At 35.7% G+C, this 21,075-nt stretch overlaps 1 protein-coding gene across 12 annotated transcripts in view; it reads right to left on the bottom strand.

Moving 5' to 3' along the window:
• Positions 1-21,075, bottom strand: part of BPTF (bromodomain PHD finger transcription factor) — a 124,408-nt gene that overhangs the window by 55,563 nt on the left and 47,770 nt on the right. For 10 of the 12 annotated variants that reach the window (XM_024573445.2, XM_024573447.2, XM_045182534.2 and 7 more), the window contains 4 exons: positions 15,599-15,787; positions 11,074-11,261; positions 9,431-9,786; positions 8,830-8,961 (listed from right to left, as the gene is read on the bottom strand). In XM_024573445.2, coding sequence (XP_024429213.2) covers positions 8,830-8,961; positions 9,431-9,786; positions 11,074-11,261; positions 15,599-15,787 — 865 coding nt within the window. The remainder of the gene's footprint in view (positions 1-8,829; positions 8,962-9,430; positions 9,787-11,073; positions 11,262-15,598; positions 15,788-21,075) is intronic. The other 2 variants (XM_045182531.2, XM_045182533.2) reach the window with 1 other exon arrangement.

Genomic DNA, 21,075 nt, shown 5'->3' with positions numbered 1-21,075 from the left:
ATCATGGCACTAAGCAATAAGCAGATGGGCAGGCCTTTGGTGAAGCTCTACATTAAGGTGTTTGAGACTGTATGTTCATGGATGGGACTATTTCCTATAAACAGGGACATTAACCAAGACCTAAAGAGAAAGAAGCTCCTGTCTCTCTGAAAGCTCTGATGGTAGAGGGTTTTTTAAAAATCATGCTCTACCCAGCTATAGCCAATTTTGCATGCACAGCTATATGGAAAGAATAGAGAGACCTTCCGTCAACGTGGGGGAGAAGGAGGTACTAGTAAGCTGTGAGAGGGGATTTAATTCTCTTTTATCTCCTTTCCTCCACCAAACACTCCCTCTCTCCACTTTCATGAAAGCTTTGTGACCCTGTGACTATAGGACTCCAGAATCTAGCCTCCCTGTAGGGTGACAGAACTCAATTCTAATTAACTGCACAGAACTAGTACCTCAAACACCCTTCTTTCATTCACAGCTGATGGAAAAAGAGGAAAGGGAGAGGATTCTCACCAGGGACTAATTCACTGACTCAAGTACCGTTGATTTGCCACCTCTCTCGGAACCAGGAAGTGGGGCAAGTGGGGCTCTGCAGGCAGAGCATGGTGGATACCGACAGCCCTAGACCACCACAGTAAGGAGAGTGACTGAGGACCATGCAGTATCTCTCAACAGAATCTGTGGACCCAGCTTTAAACACCTCTACAAGGTCAGGTCCAGCACAGTAACTGGTCCATTGTCACTGACAGTGGCCAGGGATGGCACACAGTGTGGGTAGAAGAACAGTGCAGTGACACCCTGGGGGCTCATGGATGGGATGGACACTCAGCTTGTGCACTTAGTGTTCACATGGGGAACAGGTCCATTTTCATCACCGAAGACTTAACTTTGCTCAGGAAGCCAGGCCAGTGAGATGGTTCTGTCGCTGATCTGTGATGTTAGCTAAGCCAGAGTAAATTCTACTGTTGTCACTGTCACCAAAAGAATCCTTAAGAGAAAAGGCAGCAACAAAAGAGCTCCAAAGGAGTTTAGTTCCTCTTGGCTGGGCAGAAAGCCTGGCTACTGTTGCCAGCCTGGAGGACCCAGGAAGAAAGCTCCATCAGGCCAGTACTGTGCAAACTCCAGCTGTAGGTGTTCCCTCCACATCTCTGGGGATCAACTGACAGCTGGAGCAGGAGTATGGACTAAGCTTCAACTCCATTCCTGATCTACATATGGTCCCCAGGGTTTTGTTGTGTGTGTTTGCTATTACAAAGAAAGCTACCAAAAATAATGTTTTCTCTTTCTTGGTTAAGTTGGGGGATATCAGTCAATGTTCCCCAGGGCTGGGATGGCTAAGTCCAAAGGTTCTTGCACTTAAAATGCTGACAGTGCCTAATTGTTCTTCAGAACCGTACACTTTACACTGCCACTGATTATAAAGACACCCTGCTTTCCCACACCTTCACTCAAGTTAGTACCAAACTTCAAAATTAATAGCCCAATTGAAAGATAAGAAATACTATCCCATTGTTTTGATTTACATTTCTTTAATTATGAGAGAAGTAACCATTTTTTAATGTCCACTGGCCTTTCGTATTTATTTTTCTGCAAAATGCCTGTTCAAATCCTTTTTCTTGTCTGTACTGGACTATTATTAGTCCTTTTCATTTATAAAAGGTCTTTGTCAATTAAGGAAATTTTCCATTTGTGGTGCAAATATTTTTCCTCAGTTTGCCATCTGTCTTTTGAGTTTGATTACATTATAATTTCTCCACTCAGAATTTTAAATACATACACATATCCACTTTTTCCTCTACGGCATCTGGATTTTATATCTGTTTAAAAAGAAAGTATCACAACAAAGACATAAATTAATTCATGATTTCTTATTAAGGTTTTGGTTTTATTTTAAGAGTGTCTTTTTTTTAATCATCATTTATTTGAATGTTTTTGCTGAGGCTGAGAGAGCTAGTTGGTATTTTCTTCAAACATGCCAATGCCCCCCTGTCCCTTTCCTTCCCAGGCCATGCAATGCTATCACAGCCAGATTGGGCACGTGTGTTCAGATCTATTTCTGGATTTTTGTTTGGTTCTATTACTCTGCTTCCCCTGCAGTACAAACTGTTTTGATTATTGAATCTTCAAAATATGTTCTAATACCAATTCCCCTTTTTCTGTAATACCTACTTCCCTCTTCCTGCACATTAAATTTTCTAGATGAAATATTAGTATAATTTTGGTCAAGCTTCCCTGCCCATGGAGGAAAAATCCTGTTCACAATGCAAATAAATATTAATTTTGATAGATTAATGTAATTGATATAATACACAGCATCTTCAGAAAATGTAATAAACACATCTAAACATACAGCTTTTTATTTACTCAAAGTATCCTTTTATATCTTTAGTAAAATTTAATGATTTCTTTACATGATCCTGAATATTTCTTGTTAAATTTATTCCTAGTAGAAGGGGTTTTTTTGTTATTGAAATCTTTTCTTTCATTATGACTCATAGAAACATGTAAAATGTAATGAGGTTAAGAAACAGAACTTCATCAATAACCAAAACATTGGAAGCTAGTGTGTCTGACCCCCATGTAGCCATTATCCTGACTTTTCTTTAGGGCTTTACCACCCATGTGTGTATCCCAACTAGTATAAAGTTTGGCTTCTGAAAACTCAGGAACAAGAATAAAACTAGCTACATGAGCAAAAGCATAATATTGTCATTATTAAAAGAAGGTTATTGGAAAAAATTAACTTGTCTCTGGGTCACAGTTTACAAGTTTACAGGAACCTTTTCTGGTGAAATCCAAGGGCAAGGTCACGAGCAAGGCCTGGAGTACACTGGGCTCACCATACTTGGAAGGATCTGGCAGACTGTGTATAAACAGGTACTGCAGAGGCAGGACCTGAAGAGGACTGCACTGCACTTCCTGTTTCTGGGCCTTCTGAAGAGTTCATGGTGTAAACTGTGACAATTTTGTTTTCCCCCTTCTTGAGTAATTACCATTTGTCTACCTGTATTATCGCTTCTACAGTTTTACTGGTGCTGTATTCTGTCTTGTTCCCTTTGTCCCTGGGGGTTTATGCTTAAAAAAACAAACAAACAACAAAAAAAACCCCGTCTCTGAAATAGTTTTGGTGGAGTTCAGTAGGGAGCAAACTTAAATGTGTTTATTCAATTTGTTATTTTTAACTCAGAACTCCCACCCCATTTTCCACGTGGTCACTGTCTATATACATAAAACCTATCATTCCATATGGTGGCCACCTTACGTCATTTTCATATTGTCTCTGATAGTTTTTTGAGTCAATTTTCTCGGGTTTTTTAAGTATGTAATTAGATCAACTGCATAATAATTGTCCCCATGTCTGCCAATATATCTTTTACTTACCTTGACAAAATGCCTTGGCTAATAATTTTAAGAAATGTTAAAAGATAACAGTGATACCTGGCATCTTTGTTTTGCACCACCTAAGTGTTGATAGGAATGCTTGAAGAATTTCATCAAAACGCATGGTGGTTTGGTTTGAAATACAGTTTTATTAAAAAAATAAAATAAAAGACTATTCATATTTACTAAGTATTTTTTAAGGAATTAATAATAAGCTTTTATCTTGTTAATTAACAAATGTCTTTTTGGCATCTAATGAGATGATCGTTTTCTATCTTTGATGTCTTAAAATAGCATGGTATTAATAACTTCCTAAGAATGGACAAGTCTTCTAAGCCTAGGGGAAGCCAATTTAGCTATGGTTTATTATTTTCTGAGTTTACTCCTAAATATATTCCAAATGTTTTAAGATTTCTTGAATGCACATCTATTTGCTATTAATTATTCATCAATGGTGAATATTAATAAAGGAGATAGGGCTACAATTTTCTATTTATCTATTTGTCTATTTCTATTTATCAAGTTTTATAACAGTTGTATACTAACTGAAATAATCTGTGAGATTTCCTTCTTTTTCTATTTTGTGAAAGAATTTAAATAGAATCATCTATTTCCTGAAATCTGAGTAACTTCCTTATGAAGTCATCTGGTCCTGCCCATCTCCAGTGATAGCCTTTAAACTAAAACAGAAATCCTTCTCCTGCCTGAAAAAAAGAGTGTGGCCTATGGCCTCCTACTCAATCCAATTATTGAGATCAATGGGGCTCCTCCTCTCCCAACCCTTCTACCAAAAAGTAGGAGTCCATTGGCTCCCTTTCTCTGTGGATGTAGGAAGCCTGAATACTACATTAGTGGACTCTGGGAAGGTGTAAATCCCTAGTTCCAGTGACAGAATCACAAATATGGGTGGGTATGTCCCATTTTCCATCCTTGATATTGGTTATTTGTGCTTTCTCCTTTTTATTCCTACCTGATAATCTCATCAGAGGTTTATAAATTATAACAGTATCTACAGCATGTCTGCTTTCTATTTCTATTTCATCAAATATATAATATTTGATATTAATATTTCCTTTCTTTGGGTTGATGTCTTGACATTTATGTCTAGCTAATTAATTCGTAGTTTTTCTTTTCTAATATAAATGTTGGAGGCTACCAATTTTCCCTGGGTACTCTTTAGTAACATCCCCAAAATTTCAATATACGTAGTATTCTCATGAACCTTCAACTCAAAATGTTTTCTAGTTTTCATTATTATTTGTCTTTGACCATCTGTTATTTATTTAGAAGTATATTTCTTAAGTTTCAATGCATACAGCCCTTCTCTGCTTTAAACTTATACCACCAATGTCCATATCCTTTCACAATATTATAACATTGTATTAGCATACATGTTAAATTTTACATAAATGGAATCACTCTATGTATTTTTCGGGAAAGGACTGTTTTCACTCGGTGGTATATTTACAAGATTCAATCTCATTGGCACTTGTTACTCTAATTTGTTTTTCACTGCTGTCTAATAGTCCATTACATAACTACACCACAATTTAAACATGCCAGATTATGAGCATTTAGAAGTTGTTAACAAATTTTCACCTCTACAAAACATTATAGAAATTATCTTTTGGGAAATTCCAGTCAAGATAGAGGTGTAGGTAAACATGGCTCGGCTCCTAACACAACCACATCAAAATTACAACTAAACTATAGAATAACCATCACTCAGCACCATCAGAAATCAAGTTAAATGGAAATCTGACAACTATGGAATTAAAGAAACCACATCCATCCAGACTGGCAGGAGATCCATCCATACTGCTAAGAGGGGCAGAGATGCGGAAAGGGCTGGTCCCACACCCACGTGTGGTGGGTAAAAATTCTGGAGGGCTATCTCGGGAGTCAGGAGTCCCAGTCCAACACCAGGTCTCCCTGCCCGGGGTTCCAGTAAGATAAATCTCCGTAACTTCTGGCCGCAAAAACCAATGGGGATTGAGTTGGTGGAAGAAACTGCTCAGGTCCCAAGCAGATCCTCTTAAAGAGCCCATACACAGACTTACTCAGACTCACTCCTTCTGAGCTCCAGCACCAGGGCAGCAGCTTGAAGGGCACCAGTGGCATACAGGGACGAAATGAAGTGTCTGGCATCAAGGCAAGAGTGGAGGGACAGCTTTCTTCCAGACAGAAAGGTGCACAGAGGCCACTGTCCCTTTTCTGAACTCTCCCTCCACAGAGCCTCAGTGCAAGCAAGCGAATGCCATACCTGAGACTCCAACAACCTGGCTAACACTGTTTGTCCGCTGTGGAGATGTCCTGAGGCTCTTTTTCCACTCAACTTACAGGCCCACCCAAGCTGTTAACAGTGGCTCTTCCATATGAATGGCTGGTCTTGGCTGTTTCACAACTTCCTTAATCCTCTCAAACAAGCAACAGATGGCCTCAGTGAGCCCACAGTCCTCGTCCCCCTTGCTAAGTGGCTCCAGGCCCAGCACTAGCAGCAGCCAGCCTCAGTTCACAGTGTGGCTCGCCTGGGAACCTCCAAGCCCAGCTAGCAGCCACCTGCAGGTTGCTTTATAGCTCAAGCAGGGTGGCCCCAGGTAGAACACAGGTGGGGGCTGACCATGGCATGCACCACCCAGGAAAACCAGAGCCTGCACACCCAGTGGACAGCTACAGACCCTATGTGTGTTGGTCACCTTCTGGACTGTTCACTCTGTACCACTGGTCTATTTGTTTATCTTTGCATCTATAACACACTATTAGTATAGCTACCAAGTAAGTTCTGTTACCTGGCAGGCCAAGTCCTACCTAATCCTATCTTTTCTATTATTGCCCCTTTCCACATAAATTTTCTAATTATCTTGTAAATTCTACAGAAAGCTCCACTATAATTATCAATGTTATTGAAGTTAATTTATATATTAACATGAGGAAAACTGACACTGTCAAGACACTGAATCTTCCTATATGTAAACATGAAATATATTTACATTTTTTTTTAGGAATTCTTTAATGTTTTTCAATGAAGACTAGAATTTTCTTGCCCTGGCTAGTGCGGCTCAGTCGGTTGGAGTGTTGTTCCATAAACCAAAAGGTCACTGGTTTGATTCCTGGTCAGGCCATGTGCCTAAGTTGCAGGTTCAGTCCCAGTTGGGTGCTTGTAAGAGGCAGCTGATTGATGTTTCTCTCCCTCTCTCTCTCCCTCCCTTTCCCTCTCCTTTAAAATCAGTAAGCATGTCCTCAGGTGAAAATTAAAAATTAAAAAAAAAACCCTAAAACTTTCTCAAAAAACTTCTAATTTACCATTATTTTAAATATGTTCTGAAACTCTTAGATATTTAGATTGCTTTTAATGCTTTATTATTGAATACCACAATAAATAAACATTTTATAAATAAAATATTTGGTTGAATGTCTAGGTATTTTCTTAGTAGTTTTTTCTAGATGTTTTCTTAGAAGTTTGTCACCTAGAGGTATTTGACCATAATTTTGCCAGAAACGGAAGTCCAATTAACTTCTAATTTCCTTGAATCATGGTTTATAATTTTAAAAAAAAAACTATTACCTATTTTATTGCACCTCATCATATTAGAAAATATGATGAGGATAAAGGTATGCCACCCATTTAGGTCTCCTCTCCAGGGTGCAGTGTGCAGCACCTTAGGTTAACCCCAATTTTGTTATCCATCATAGGGCAAAGTTCTTTCATGTATTTTACCACATATGTCACATTAATACAATTCATGATATAATTTTGTAACTCTAAGTAACCTACTTGGAAGACTAGTCAAAATGACAGACAATAAGAAAAAAATACATTGATTTGAAAAAAATATTTTTTTTATCCTCACCTGAGAACATTTTTTCATTGCTGTTAGAGTGGGAGGGAGGGAGGGAGGAAGATGTGAGAAACATCAATTAGTTGCCTTCTGTACTCAATCCGACAGAGGATCGAGCCTACAATCTAGGTATGTGTCCCAACCAGGAATCAAACCTGCAACCTTTTGGTGTATGGGATGATGCTCCAAACGAGACACACCAGCCAGAGATAGACTGATTTTATTTTTTAATTGAATTCAATCTTCATTACAATGTTTAATATTCAGAAACAAACTTATAAAAAGGTATGAATTTAGTCATTTTAAGTTACATTTGAACATCGAGAATTTTATTTAGCAATGTTAGGATTAGCTTTGCTTCTCAGAATGTTTATCTCTGTCATCAGAGATGTGGCTGCCTGGTCCATAAGTTTCAGGATGACCACTGAATAGGGAAATGTTGGGACAGAACAGTTTGGTGCAAGTTTGGAGTTAAACGCAAGAAGGAACAGAAATAGAGTATTTTTTTTTGAAAAGTCAAATGTAAAATATTTTATTTATTTTTTATGATTTTTTAGTATCTTTTCCCATTACCATTTAGTCCCTTATCCCTCACCCCCACCCTGAGAAATACAGAGTATTGTCTCACAATTGCTTCTGATTCTCTCCTTTACCCTGATAAATGAAAGCCACAGGAGTAAAATAAAGGTATGCCACCCATTTAGGTCTCTTCTCCAGGGGTGCAGTCTGTAACACCTTAGGTTAACCCCAATTTTGTTATCCTAGGCAGAATTAAGTCCCTTCCATTTGCGGATGCCTCTACTGGTAGCAGCAGTTACATTCAAAATAGGAGGAAGAAAACAAAGAAAAAGAAGTATCCTTAAGATTGATATGGGGAAACACCAAAGAAAACTGAGAGCGATCCTTAGCAGATGAATAATGTTTAGTAGATATAAATTAACTTTTCTTAAAAAAAACCTTTTCACTATAAAATAGAACACAGATGTTGAAAGCAACCCAAAGCTATATTCATAATTTAAAAATGGCAGCTATACCTTTGACGTGGGCCCTGTAAGTAGAACGATTCTTACTTTTCACACTGAGTAATGATTTACATTTTTACTGTAAGTTTGTATTAGTTTTGTAGTACTAACTTCTTAAAAATTAATTAAAGTTTCAAAAACCAAACCCCTAGATCTAAAAAGTAGATTCAGGGCACAAAATTCATCTATTTTTTTTAACCATCTGCTGAAGTTACACAGTTCTTGCTCTACATAGGAAATACGTAATTTTTGGCTAGACACTCAACTCTAAAAAAATGAGATGCCTAGTACAGTACCTGAAACATTCTAGAATAATATTAAAAAATATGAGTGCTCTTTCTATTCACTAAAATGCTTTTTACTGTAAAAATATTAATTTTAATATACTTGATCAACTTTGATCTTCATTACAATCCTATATCATAAATTAGAACTAATATTCACTCATGTTTACATCTTATACAGGAGGAAATGAGGCCAAGAAAAATTAAGTCTTTAATATGGCCTTTTAAAAACGCATTAACTTTCAATCTCAATAGACTAAACTTCCAAAAAGGAGCCTAATACACCATTCACAAGGCTCAAGATTCACTTACCTGGTATGTCCTAAAGACTCCCGCCATATCGGCAGCATCACAACTGGTTTAACTGCACACTCCAAAATAGCTAAAGCCAGTGCAAATTCTCTGGGTTTGCTACACATCTGAACTGCCTTGATCCAATTTGCCCTATAATTCAGAAGGAAAAAAAAAATTTCACTTCACTGATCCTAAGTTACAAGCACAAGAGTTGTAATTTATGATGTCCCCATTTTATAGGGCATATGTTTCTAAGCTAAGCGGGTATAAATATACTGCTACTAGAATCTTCTACCTGACAGAACCATAAATTTTAACCATTAGAATGAATCCCAAAGGTTGATTAGTCCTCCAACTTCTTAAAATTTCCACAGTGTTCTATTGCTTTGTTTGGTCTCCACTTGATTCCAGGAATAGTCAGCTTTCCAGAAATCTCCAAATGTTAGTGTTGGTTCAATAACTTAGAAGTACATTCACATCCCTAATGTACTCCATGTTTTGCTGACTACACTGACTTCACTTATTTCATTGGTAACAACCACTTAAAGTACTTACCTGCAATAACCATTTCGTAAATTTGTTACATTCAAAGCAATAAATGAACCTTAGTTTCCTTTACCTGTGTGAAGCCCAATTGGGATGAAGAAAAGATGAAGGGATATTATTTTCCAGTTGAGTAATAGTCAGTCTCAAAGTAGATATTGTAAGAACTTTGGACCCATGGACAGAACCATTCCATTTGAACTCTCCTGCTGGAGTCAGACAGAATTTATGTGCAAGATGCCTTCTCTTATCATGATCTTCTCTGTGCTGGTGCTTATTCAAAGCAAATGAATTGGTGGAGTATTGATTGTGGTAGACACGATACTTCCCTTCTTGACCCAACTTAAAATAATTGTTGATATTTCCTTTCATGACTACTTCCTTTTTGGTGCTCAACCGTGAAATTTCTCCTTGAGAGTTAACTACCAGTACCTGACCAAGGGGTGGGGGGAAAAAAAAAGACTATTGTTCATATCAAATATGCAAATTTGATCAATTGTCTTTCAATAATTTGTAATTTATCATTCTAAATCAGTTAAGATACATCTTATGACTGAACTTCCAAAATTTAACAACTAAAACTAATTGTTTAAATAACCAAGATATGCCTGCAAAAAGAAATAAAAATAACCTCTATTAAGTGCCTATTATATGTCAGACATTAAGTACTTTCATGTATTTCAGACACACAAAACTACATGTGTAAATCACTCACCAATCATTATTTCAAGCCTACAGCATACAGGTCAGGGAAAAAGGTTAGGTCATTACATGTACTATTCCCCCAAAAATATATTCCTAAAAATACCTTTTCTTCTGCTCCTTTTACCAATTTTAGCTCCAGTATAAGAGCTCAAGGATAATCTAAAATAGTATTTTCAAAGAGTTGATCCCAATCTTCTAGTGGACTATGAAATCAACAGTGGGACTTATTCAACTTTTTTAAAAAATTAAATACAATACAATAGGAGAGAAAATAAGACAATGCTTCCCATATAGTAAGGTAAAATACTATTCCAGGAAACTGTGTGTGTCCTGGGTTGCTATGAAAAATGTCTTACCAAGGGTCAAAGTAAAAAAGTTTGAAAGCCACAGCTTTAAAGCAATCCATATGATGTTAAGAAAAGAACAATGTATATTCTCACTTATCTATCCTACAAATAATTCTCAACTGGGAGACAAAAGTTGTGGACATTTTTCTGTCAGTATGGCTAGTTGGTGGGGGAGAAACACTGAATTCTAGCTGTAATCTTTTTATTCATAACCACAGCTGGGTCGCTGTGCTGTTCTATGCACTGCACTCTGCCCTGAAAGGGTGAGCCTACCTTTAGCTGCAGGTTCACCTAAAATGACTCCATATGGATCTGAGCACTAAATCATCTACAGCTCTTTAATAATGCCCACAAATAGCCTACTCATGACCATATGTGAAAAAAACCTCTCTCTCTTTAGAATTACATACAATAAAACTAACTACAAAGTAAGAAAACATATCACTCATTTATAGCATTTCTATGCACAGATAAAATTCAGGTACACAACTGTAAGTAATCATAATATAAACCACACACTTTGGTTCCTGTTAGCCAATATACTCTTGGAAGTGGGGAAAATATAGTTCAAAAGGAGGTCTACAAACTTCCCATGCCTATTTCTAAGATATGGTAAAAAATATATGTATTTTACACTTTACTTTTTTTTTAAACAGAAAGAACACACCTCTTTACCCTCCTTAAATAATTTATTTGCTTCGTGGGCTGCGGCTGCCACCTGTTGACTCTTTAGCTGACTAAGTTTGCTGTCTGGATTCCGTAATCTGGTGATAATTCGAGTTGAACTGGATGTTCCTCTTCCACCTCCAGGAGACTCACTTATTTCCCCATTAGACTTTTCTGATTTGAAATCACCTGTTATCAAATGAAAAGCCAAAATTGAGTGCTAATAGTAAGTAAAGTATATATAATATCACTTTATCCAAAACTCTTATCTGGTACATATCTAAGATCCAGAAGTAAACAGAAAAAGTCCTTTAAGAGCCAAAGCAAATGTATTAATTCTTACAGGTTTTACTTAAAAGAAAGTCATGTCAGAACTTGACTATGAGTCATTTATTATTTTACAAGAAATTAAAAAATGCCACGTTATCTGTTTCAAAGCTCATCTACTAGAAAACAGGAAGGGCTGCTACAAATTTACAAGTAACAAACACAGTAACTCAAAATGCATACAATAAAATCTTGCCCTATGTAGTAAATGTGAATTTTTGTATAAAAAATAAAGAATATAATTAATTTAAAAAAGATTTCCATTGAAATTCTGTTTAAATACCTAATGGTTGAAAGCATATAAATATAAATGCCAAGTAAATTTTCTCCTAAAGATTCTAGATAGTTATCTGTATATGCAAATAATTATACATATAAAAATCAACAAAATTAGTTTTTTTAAATGAAATAAAGACCTCTCACATTTTCATCGTAACTTAATTTTTAAAAGTGGCAGATTTAACTGCCAAGGAGCAATATCTGCTTTCCCATGAATCTTGCTTTGGCTGAAAATTTCTATACATTCTGAAATGACTGCATCACTATCTAATTTCCCTTGGTCATATAGTTGTACAGATCTCACTTTTCTGTTTTAAAAATTTTAAGCTTTATAAAATTAAGACAGTGTGGCACTGGCAAATGAAAAACCAAACAGAAAACTTACTATACTTTATATTATAAAGAAGGAATTTTAAGTAGAGAAAAAACTGGATTGGGAAAACTGGGTATCCATTATGAAAAAAAAAAAAAACAATTCAGTAAACATTTGTCAATTTTATGTATTCAACACCCCTTCTTTCTGTCGGGGATATGCTTTACCCCTACTACAATCATATGATTTTGCAAGGACTTCAAATAAGTGTCTTGCCCTTTGGGGTGAGCAACATCACCCAGCTTAGCCAGACAGAGCACATCACTGGTTGGCCTCAGTGACTGTCCCAGAACTGGTTATATGGCCCAAACCATTCAGCATCCTATTATAATTTTGAAAATCTGGAGATGGAGGAATGGTCTTGCTTTAGAAAATTTGGAGATGGAGAAGGGTGTTATGAGCACGAAGGGCATAAATTAAATGTTGGCTACTTTTACCCCACACTATGGAGAAAACTTCCAATAATAAGAGACAATCTTAGGCCCATGGTGGTGGGAGGGAATGTTGAACATGAGAGGAAGAACAGTGACAACCTCATTTCATTTATTACTGGGTCCAATAATGCACCTGATGTTGTCATTGCTTCTGAACTTCCCAATTGTATGAGCCAATAAAATTCCTTTTTTGTTTTAAGTGAGTCTGGTGAATTTCTGGCACTTATAATCAGTAAATTCTTAACAATCCAACAGAGTATTTTAAGATTTTGATCCCATAATATGGCACTTCCTAAATTAAGATATAGCAGGGGTACTGAGTACCCTTTGCCAACCCAGACTAGAAAACTAGTAACCTGCAATGTTTGGTAGCAAAGCAGCTGGCTGCACTATCAACAATTTTCTCTTGGGTCCCATACCTATCCATGCTGAAAATTTATGCCAAGATGTGGAACTATGGTGGCCACATCTTAGGACCATCTATAAAGTCCTACAATAAAGACTTTTTAGACATTGTTTGGTCTAGGCTGGACTTCCTAAAAAGCAGAAAGGGGATGACACAGAGATTTTAAAAAGAAGCACGTAAATTTAGAGCCAACAATCCAATATTGCCTGAGTGTCAATTCTTTGCCACTTGCTAAGTTCAGTGCAAATAAGGGAAAGGAGGCAGAAAATTCATCTCTAGGGGTAAGACTTGGAAGAAAACCAGGCTGGGAGTGGAGGTCCTTATCTAATACCCCTTGCCCAAAAGCCATAAAGTAGATCACTCTGGCGTTGCCTGGAGGCAGAGTATGAAGCTGCTTTACCCCAGCCTCTGCAGCTCCTTAATATGAGGAGGCAGAAGCCTAGACAGATTTTACTCACCTGAAGGCTAGTAGAGGAGGTTAACTACATTTCTGGACATTAGGTACTAGGATGGGGAATCCAGGCAATCTATAAGGGAGTGCCATTGCCAGGGAAAATTCCAAACCTGTCAAGCTAGAATGTATGATTATTCAAAACCTACAGCAATCCTCAGCAATCCATCCCTGACAACAGCCAGCCAGAACTAGGCTGCTAAAGCAGAATAGCCTCCAAAAGGGATATCTTCCCATATGCTTCTCTCTTCTCACCCACAGCCATCCTCCCAGAAAACCAATGGCAGATACACTTATCAAAGAATGCTCTCTGCTATCAGGATAATGAAGTGTTAGAAGTAGTTAAATCCATAATTTGGCTCATGGATTTTATTATCAAGATATGCCACTTCCAGACCTAATAAAAAATAACAGACAACACAGAAATAGAAATTCTAGATACAATTACCGGATGTAATTTTGGGAAACAAGTTTTTGAAAACAGTTTCACTTGTAGGTAAGATCTTTGCATTATGTTAGGCAAAAGCATTTTTGAATTTTAATACAAAATGTTTGTACCAAGCTACCAAAGTGTGAAATTGTGATTATTTACTGTTTTCTATCTTTGCAGCATCCCTTTTTCTTTGGAAACCATTCTTACGCCACTCCAATCCTATACTTTTCCTGGCGCTATCAATCATTAATACCTTGCCTGCCCTGGCCACCGGGTGGGAACAATATGTCCAAGATAGGCCACTCAAATTCCTTCCTCAAGGGCTTTTGTTTTGGAGCAGTAATGGTGTTGCCTTTGGGTCACAGGCCTTGAAAAGATACGAATACAAACCGCTAATGCCACCTTCCCTGCCACCTGGAAAAAGTCTGTCTGTATTAGGAGAGAGTGAAGTTAACATACAAACATACGAAGATCCAAAAGTGAGAGTGAAAGGGAAGACGACAAAAAGAGTGTTGGTACCTAGGGGTCCAGTTATCCCTGATGCTTGGACTTCCCCATTACGTGAGTAATTATATTCCCTTCTCACTAAAGTTAGTTTCAGATGATCTGGTCACTTGCAATTGAAACAGTGCTAATTAAAACAGATCTTCTCCTCATACCATACAGGAAATTATACTCCAGAAGGATTAAAAACAAAGTTATGGAAGTATTATGCAAAATTACTGTAAAGTCTATGAACAACGTTGGGATAGGGATGATCTTCCTTAGTAAGACACAAAAATCCAGAGAAACCCTAAAGAATAACACTGATAAATTTAACTATATAAATGTATAAAAATTTCTGTACAAGATAACAGAGTTAAAAATAAGCAATGACCACATAACTATATATGTAAAATCAAAGATTAGCAGCCATGATACTTCATAAAGCATTCTTAAAACTCATTAAGGAAAAGTATCCAAACACAGTAAGAAAAAATTTAGCAAATTATATGAAGAAGCAATTCACAGAAAGTTGAACAAACATATGAATTAGTAAGCAGGGATCTACAAATTTTAAAATGAAATACTTTACCATTGGCAAAAATGTAAGAGACTGATGAGGCTGACTTTAGGTCAGAGTATGAAGAGATAAATATGTATGTAAATTATTGGCATAAATCATTTTTAATGTACAATGAAGCAGTAGCCGTCACTACTTTAAAATGAGCCTAACCATTTGACCCAGCAATTCTACTTATTGTTTCTATACTGCCAAACATACTTGCATAAGTACACAAAGATAATGTTGAGGATGCTAAAAATCATCACTATATATAATAATAAAAAACTGTTAATGGTCTAAATGTCCATTACTGAAGAAATAGTAAATGAATATTGTTCGTCCATACTGTGGAATACCATGCAGCAGTTAAAAAAGAATGAATTCAATTTATACCGTGAAAAGATCCACTACATCTATTACTGAGTGAATAAAAACAAGATGTAGAACAATACATGCAAAATGATCCTGTTTAAATTTCTTTTAAAAACTTTTTGTAAACATACATACATTAATGAAACTGCATGGAGAAAGATAAAAATGTTACACACCACTGTTGATGGGGGTTACCTTTGGGGAGAAGGGTGTGAAAAAGATGGATTTTTTGCATTTTTGAAAACAAAAATAATGAATGTAAGTGCTACTTATATTTAAAAAGAAAAAAGAAAAAAAAGGAAAAGAAAATCTAAATCTTCCCACTCCCATCAAACCTTCATTTAAAAAAATTAAAAATTAAAAAAAAAAGCAAAAGCTTGCTTTAATGTATGAAGTATATTCTTACCTATCTCTTCTTGAATAGAGACAGGTGTAAGAGACTCTCTTTCTCCATTTTCAGGATCATCAGCTGCCTTAGCAGATTCACTCTGGGAAGAATTTAGTTCACTGCTGCTGTTACTGTTTTCCAGATTAGGCTGAATGGAGGTAGTGGTAGCACTAGTGTTACTGCTGTCACATGTCTTGTTAGGTTCTTCTAGAAAAATAGAATACCTGATTTTTAAATTGGAAATTACATAAAAAATAACTAATTGTCAGCAAAAAAACCATTTTATTGTTTTAGGACTGTATGACTTTAAAAAGCTGCTCATGTATGAATAATGCAATGTATGAAAAGAAATTTATCATCAACATGCCATGAATTATTTTTTAAGCCTCCCAGGCTATTAACTCAGACTTTTATCATTTTAGTTTACAGTACAAAGCAGACAATTTTTCAAATACCCCACAGATGAAGAATAATAAAGCGATAATAACTATCTCAACAAAACTTACAGTGTACTAGATTCTGCAGAAATTATTTTTTTAAATAATCCCTCAAAATCTGAAATTTATATTCTTACTTTTCAACAAGCATCCAAACAGTATTAGAAACAGATTTAAACAGGATTCTTTACCTGAATTCTATGTCTCCTAATTAAAAGGTAATACCTAAATGATTGTTAATTTTAAGAACAATTTAATAGTATCACTAAGAAAATAGTTCCTAAAAGTGTATCAAAATGAACACTACCCATTACTGAAAGCCTAGGTCTTCCTATGGCAGTTCAGAAACTTAAATCCCCCTCTGCATTTCACAGTCACCAATAGGATACTCTAAATCAATCACCTAAATTAAAAGTGGTCGACACTAAATCACAAAGACTATCTCTAATATAATAAGCTCCTAAATCTATTTTGAGGGAAAAAATCCAATAATTTGATGGAAAAATGAGAAATTATATGAACAGTCACAAAAGAAATTAAAAATGGCCTAAGTCTTTATACATATGGAAATAGGCTCACAATTCAAACTAAGAGAAATGCAAACTAAAACTACACGGAGAAACCACTTCTCAACTATCAGATTGGCAAAATTCCAAGTCTCACAATACACTCAGGTGTAGAGGCAATGGGAATGCAAAATGGTACACAGTGAGGAAAAGGAATCTGACAATACCTAGAAATATTACACATGCATTTACTCTTTAGCAATCCCATGTCCAGAAACCTATCCAAAATACACTGTCAAAAACACTTAATAACTTAGTTACAGAGCTATTCATTGCAGCATTAATTATACTGGCAAAAGACAGAAACAAACAAAATGTCTATCAATAGGGCACTGGTTGAATAAAAGATGATACACACACAATGAAGTATCTCATACCATAACAAGAACTGAGGAAATCACTATATCCACTTATGTAATGATCTCAAAATTAAATGTAAAAAAAAAAGGACACATAACAGTATTTAGAGTATGCTAGTTTTTGTGTAAGAAGGGGAAAGAAATATGAATTTGTGGACATATTTTCTGCTTTTATTTGAAAAAAGGAAAACACTGGAAGAATAACCAGAATGCCACCCATAAGGGAAGGACCTGGATACCTACAGAGGAAAGGGGTGAAAGTTCTCTGAATACATAGTTACATAGTTTGACTTTGGAATCATGTAAATGTTTTACATTTTTAAAAAATTAAAATTAGAAAAAACTGAAACAAATAAAGCCTAACTGTATATCGAGTTGTTAGCATAACTACAATTATTTCAAGTGACTCTGGAACACGTATTATGACTATACATTCTTCGTGGAAATATAAAGATGAAGAACTACAAAAATCCTAACTGCCACTAAGTAGTCTTATTATCAGCAATAATATCGGTATTATGATATAACTATGACCTATAAAATCATTTCATATTACTAATTTAATGCACATTGAGGTGATATTAACAAAGAACATCTGTATCAGGATAAAACATATATAATCAAGTTACTGTTGTTAGGAACTAAGGCTTTCAGTATAAGGGAAAAGAGATACAAATATAAAAACAAAGAAACCTAGTATGCAATCCTCAATCTGAATTTAAAATGTCAATATGAATCAATGATCTTTTTCTTTTAAAAATAGGTATTTTCTAATACTACCCACCAACAAAACCTACAGGCAGTGAGAGCCCAAAAGCAATAAGTACTCTGAAGCCCAGATTGTAGTCTTAAAATATCATTCACCACTAAAAGAAATCAGGGCTTCTTGGAGGAATGACTAATTCCAGGTCTGGGGTAGAAAATGTGTAACATAAGCCTCAAACATCTTATTCTGCCAAAAGCAAGGAAGCTATCTAAGACTACTGATGCCATGGCAAAAGGACTCAAAAGCCAACATGAGGGGCTCCATTGGTTAACATAAGCAAAATGAATGATAACTACAACTGAAACAAACTGAATATATGAAGACCCATGCATTCAAATGGATGCTTAAAATGAGACAGTCACACCCCTCCCCCAAAAGTCTAAAACTTATGAATCACCACTGAAGGTAACTGGACACTAATTCCTGACTGAAAATTAGAACTGAGGAATAATTAAGCATTTATTCCTGCTCTAACTATATTTCAAGGTATTCAAATACAAATAACTTTAGTTAATGAGGGAAAATTCTTCACAGAATAATTCTAGTTAAAAAAAACATCGAAAAAATAACAGAATTAGAAATCACTATATTATAACCTCCAAACAGATAACTCATTCTGGAAGGATCATCAATGACTGAGAGGTTAAAAGGGAACTTTACAATGTTACCACCGGAACTGATCAATCTTAGCATTTGTAAAGGTAGGACAGACATCATGAGCCTTTGATGTGATAAAATATGAAGTACTCAGAACATAATTATGAAGTATGCTGGCCAAAAGTAGTTGAAAATGAATTTAATCAAGGCTTCAGAGCAAATTAACACCAAGAGGAAGGAACCAGACAAATCCTGAATGTGGGACATTCCATAGGAGGACACATTACAATTCTTCAACAAGTCAACAGCATGTGAAAGAAAAAAGTTGGGCACAGGGAAGTGCTTTAGATTAAGAGACCCAGGAGATATAAAACCAAATGTTATGTTAAATGAGGACCTTTTTGAAGTTATTTCAAACACAGCACATGTGAAACAAAACACAACATTTTAAAGTGAGGAAATTTAAACTGACTGATATTAAGAAACTGTCATCAATTTTATTAAAATGACAATGGTACTGTAATTATGTAAGACAATATCAATATTCTTTAGAAACGTATGTAGGATTGATATAACATAATATTTGGAATTTGCTTTAAAATACTGCAGTAGGAGACAACTCAAATTCATATCAACAGTTAAGGGAATAAACAAACCGGTATAGTTACACAGAGAATTATTATAATGCAGTTAATACGAAAGAACTCCAGCAACATACATTATATTAGTAATATAATAAAAAAGTGAAAAAATTAAGTTCCAAAAAGTTACACTTAACACAATACACTTAATAAAATACACTTAACACAATACACTTGCTATAAAATTTTAAATAACAAAAACAGAAATATATAGTTTTTAGCAAATCATGTAGATCAACTCAATGAGGCCAGAGTATGTGAGTTATTTATCACTTTGACAATCAGTTATCAACAGTCTTAACACTATTGGGTTTGCCCTATAAGAAGGAAAGAAGGTATTAGTGAATGCAGGATTCAGAATAACAATCACTTCAGGGGGCAGGGGCGGGGGCAGGGGATGGAACTGGGGAGATGGTTAGATGCAGGTTAGTTTCGAAGCAGGACTTTGCTTTTTGTTTTGGGTGATAGGTCCCTAGGTGTTTATTTCACTATTAAAGATAATTTTAAACCTGAAGGACTAAATTAAGAAGGACTATGCAATGAATAGTGATAAATGCAATTAACTAAGGATTATAATATATCCAATACTGTACTCCTGGGATCAAAGGGGACAAATTTTTCTTTTAAAGAATTTTTTAAATTTACTTTTAGAGAGAGGGGAAGGGGGGTAGAAAGAGAGGGAGAGAAACATCAATGTGTGGTTGCCTCTCACACACCGCCCCCACCCCCGCTGGAGGCCTGGCCCACAAATGAGGCATGTGCCCTGACTGGGGATTGAACCAGTGACTGGTTCGCAGACCACCACTCAATCCACTGAGCCACACCAGCCAGGGCCAAATTTTTCTAATTTGAGCCACAAAAGGAAAATAAATGCATTTTTAAAAAAGCATGAGTGAAGCAACAAAAAATCTTGGTAATTTTTCAATCTAAATGTTAGATATATTGGGGGAGTCCTTTATACTATTCTCTTAACTTTTGTGCATGTTTAAAATTTTTGATAACAACATTTTATAAGACAGACAGAAATGACAAATTTAAAATTTCAGAACTACAACTAACTCATGTTGGGAAAATACATGTAACTGGAAGAAAAGAGTTAAATCGCACAAATAACATCAGATTCCTCACTAATCATTCGTTTTACAGCTATAGATCTACAAAGTGAAGGATACCTAATTTATAATTGTCTAAATATCATCTCAATAAAATAATATAAAATGATAATGACATCCCCTCATTTATGAGTTCAGAGTGCATTTTCTCATAGAAATATGTTTTTAAAATATATTAGGTACTAGATAAGCCCACAAATACTTTTTTAAGACATAATATAAATAAGTATGATTTTAACCAAGAAAATAACTCTGGAATTGGAACTTAAAAAATTCTGACTATATAGGGACTGACTGTGGGAGGGTGGGGTAGGCTCAGCAGAGGAGGGCAAAGGCGGAAAAACTGGGACAACTATAATAAAATAACAATTTAAAAAAGAGATTCTGACTCTCTATAAATGTATCTTAAAACACTTTATACCCCTGATAGCTCAGTAGGGGGGGGGGGTGTCCTACAAACTGAAAGGTCACCAGTTCATTCGCAGTCAGGGTACATGCCTGGGTTGTGGGCCAGGCACCCATTTGGAGGTATGCAAGAAGCCATGTTTCTCTCCCTCTCTTTCTCCCTCTCTACCCCTCTCTCTAAAAATAAATAAATATGATATTTTTAAAAATTTTTATAGGAAGTGCTCTCTGCTATTAGGGAGATAATGGTACTGCATAAAATAATAGGCAATCAATCACCTACACCAAGATATTCTGATCTAAAAAAACCATTAACCCACTGAAAGCAAACAGTTCAGATTCTATCCTTTTAATCTTTCAAGGTTACTGAGCTGAGGATTACCCTTAACTTTTTTTTAATTTGTCCCAAGTTAATTTGTCTTAAGGGGGAAACAATGTTTTCCTCCATTTTGGTTGAGAATACTCATTTTGTTGTTGTTTTTTTTAATTATAATTCTAGAACTCTTCACATCTTTACTTCATTAGGCTACAGGATTGAGGAAATATCAAGCATTTGCTTCAAAACACCACAAAAATGGTATCATCTGCCAATATGTACATTTTAATTCTCAG

The sequence above is a fragment of the Desmodus rotundus genome, chromosome 9 (genome assembly GCF_022682495.2).
Source record: "Desmodus rotundus isolate HL8 chromosome 9, HLdesRot8A.1, whole genome shotgun sequence".
NCBI lineage: Eukaryota > Metazoa > Chordata > Mammalia > Chiroptera > Phyllostomidae > Desmodus > Desmodus rotundus.
Note: the sequence above shows the minus strand (reverse complement) of the source record. Positions and strands in the feature narration are given on the sequence as shown.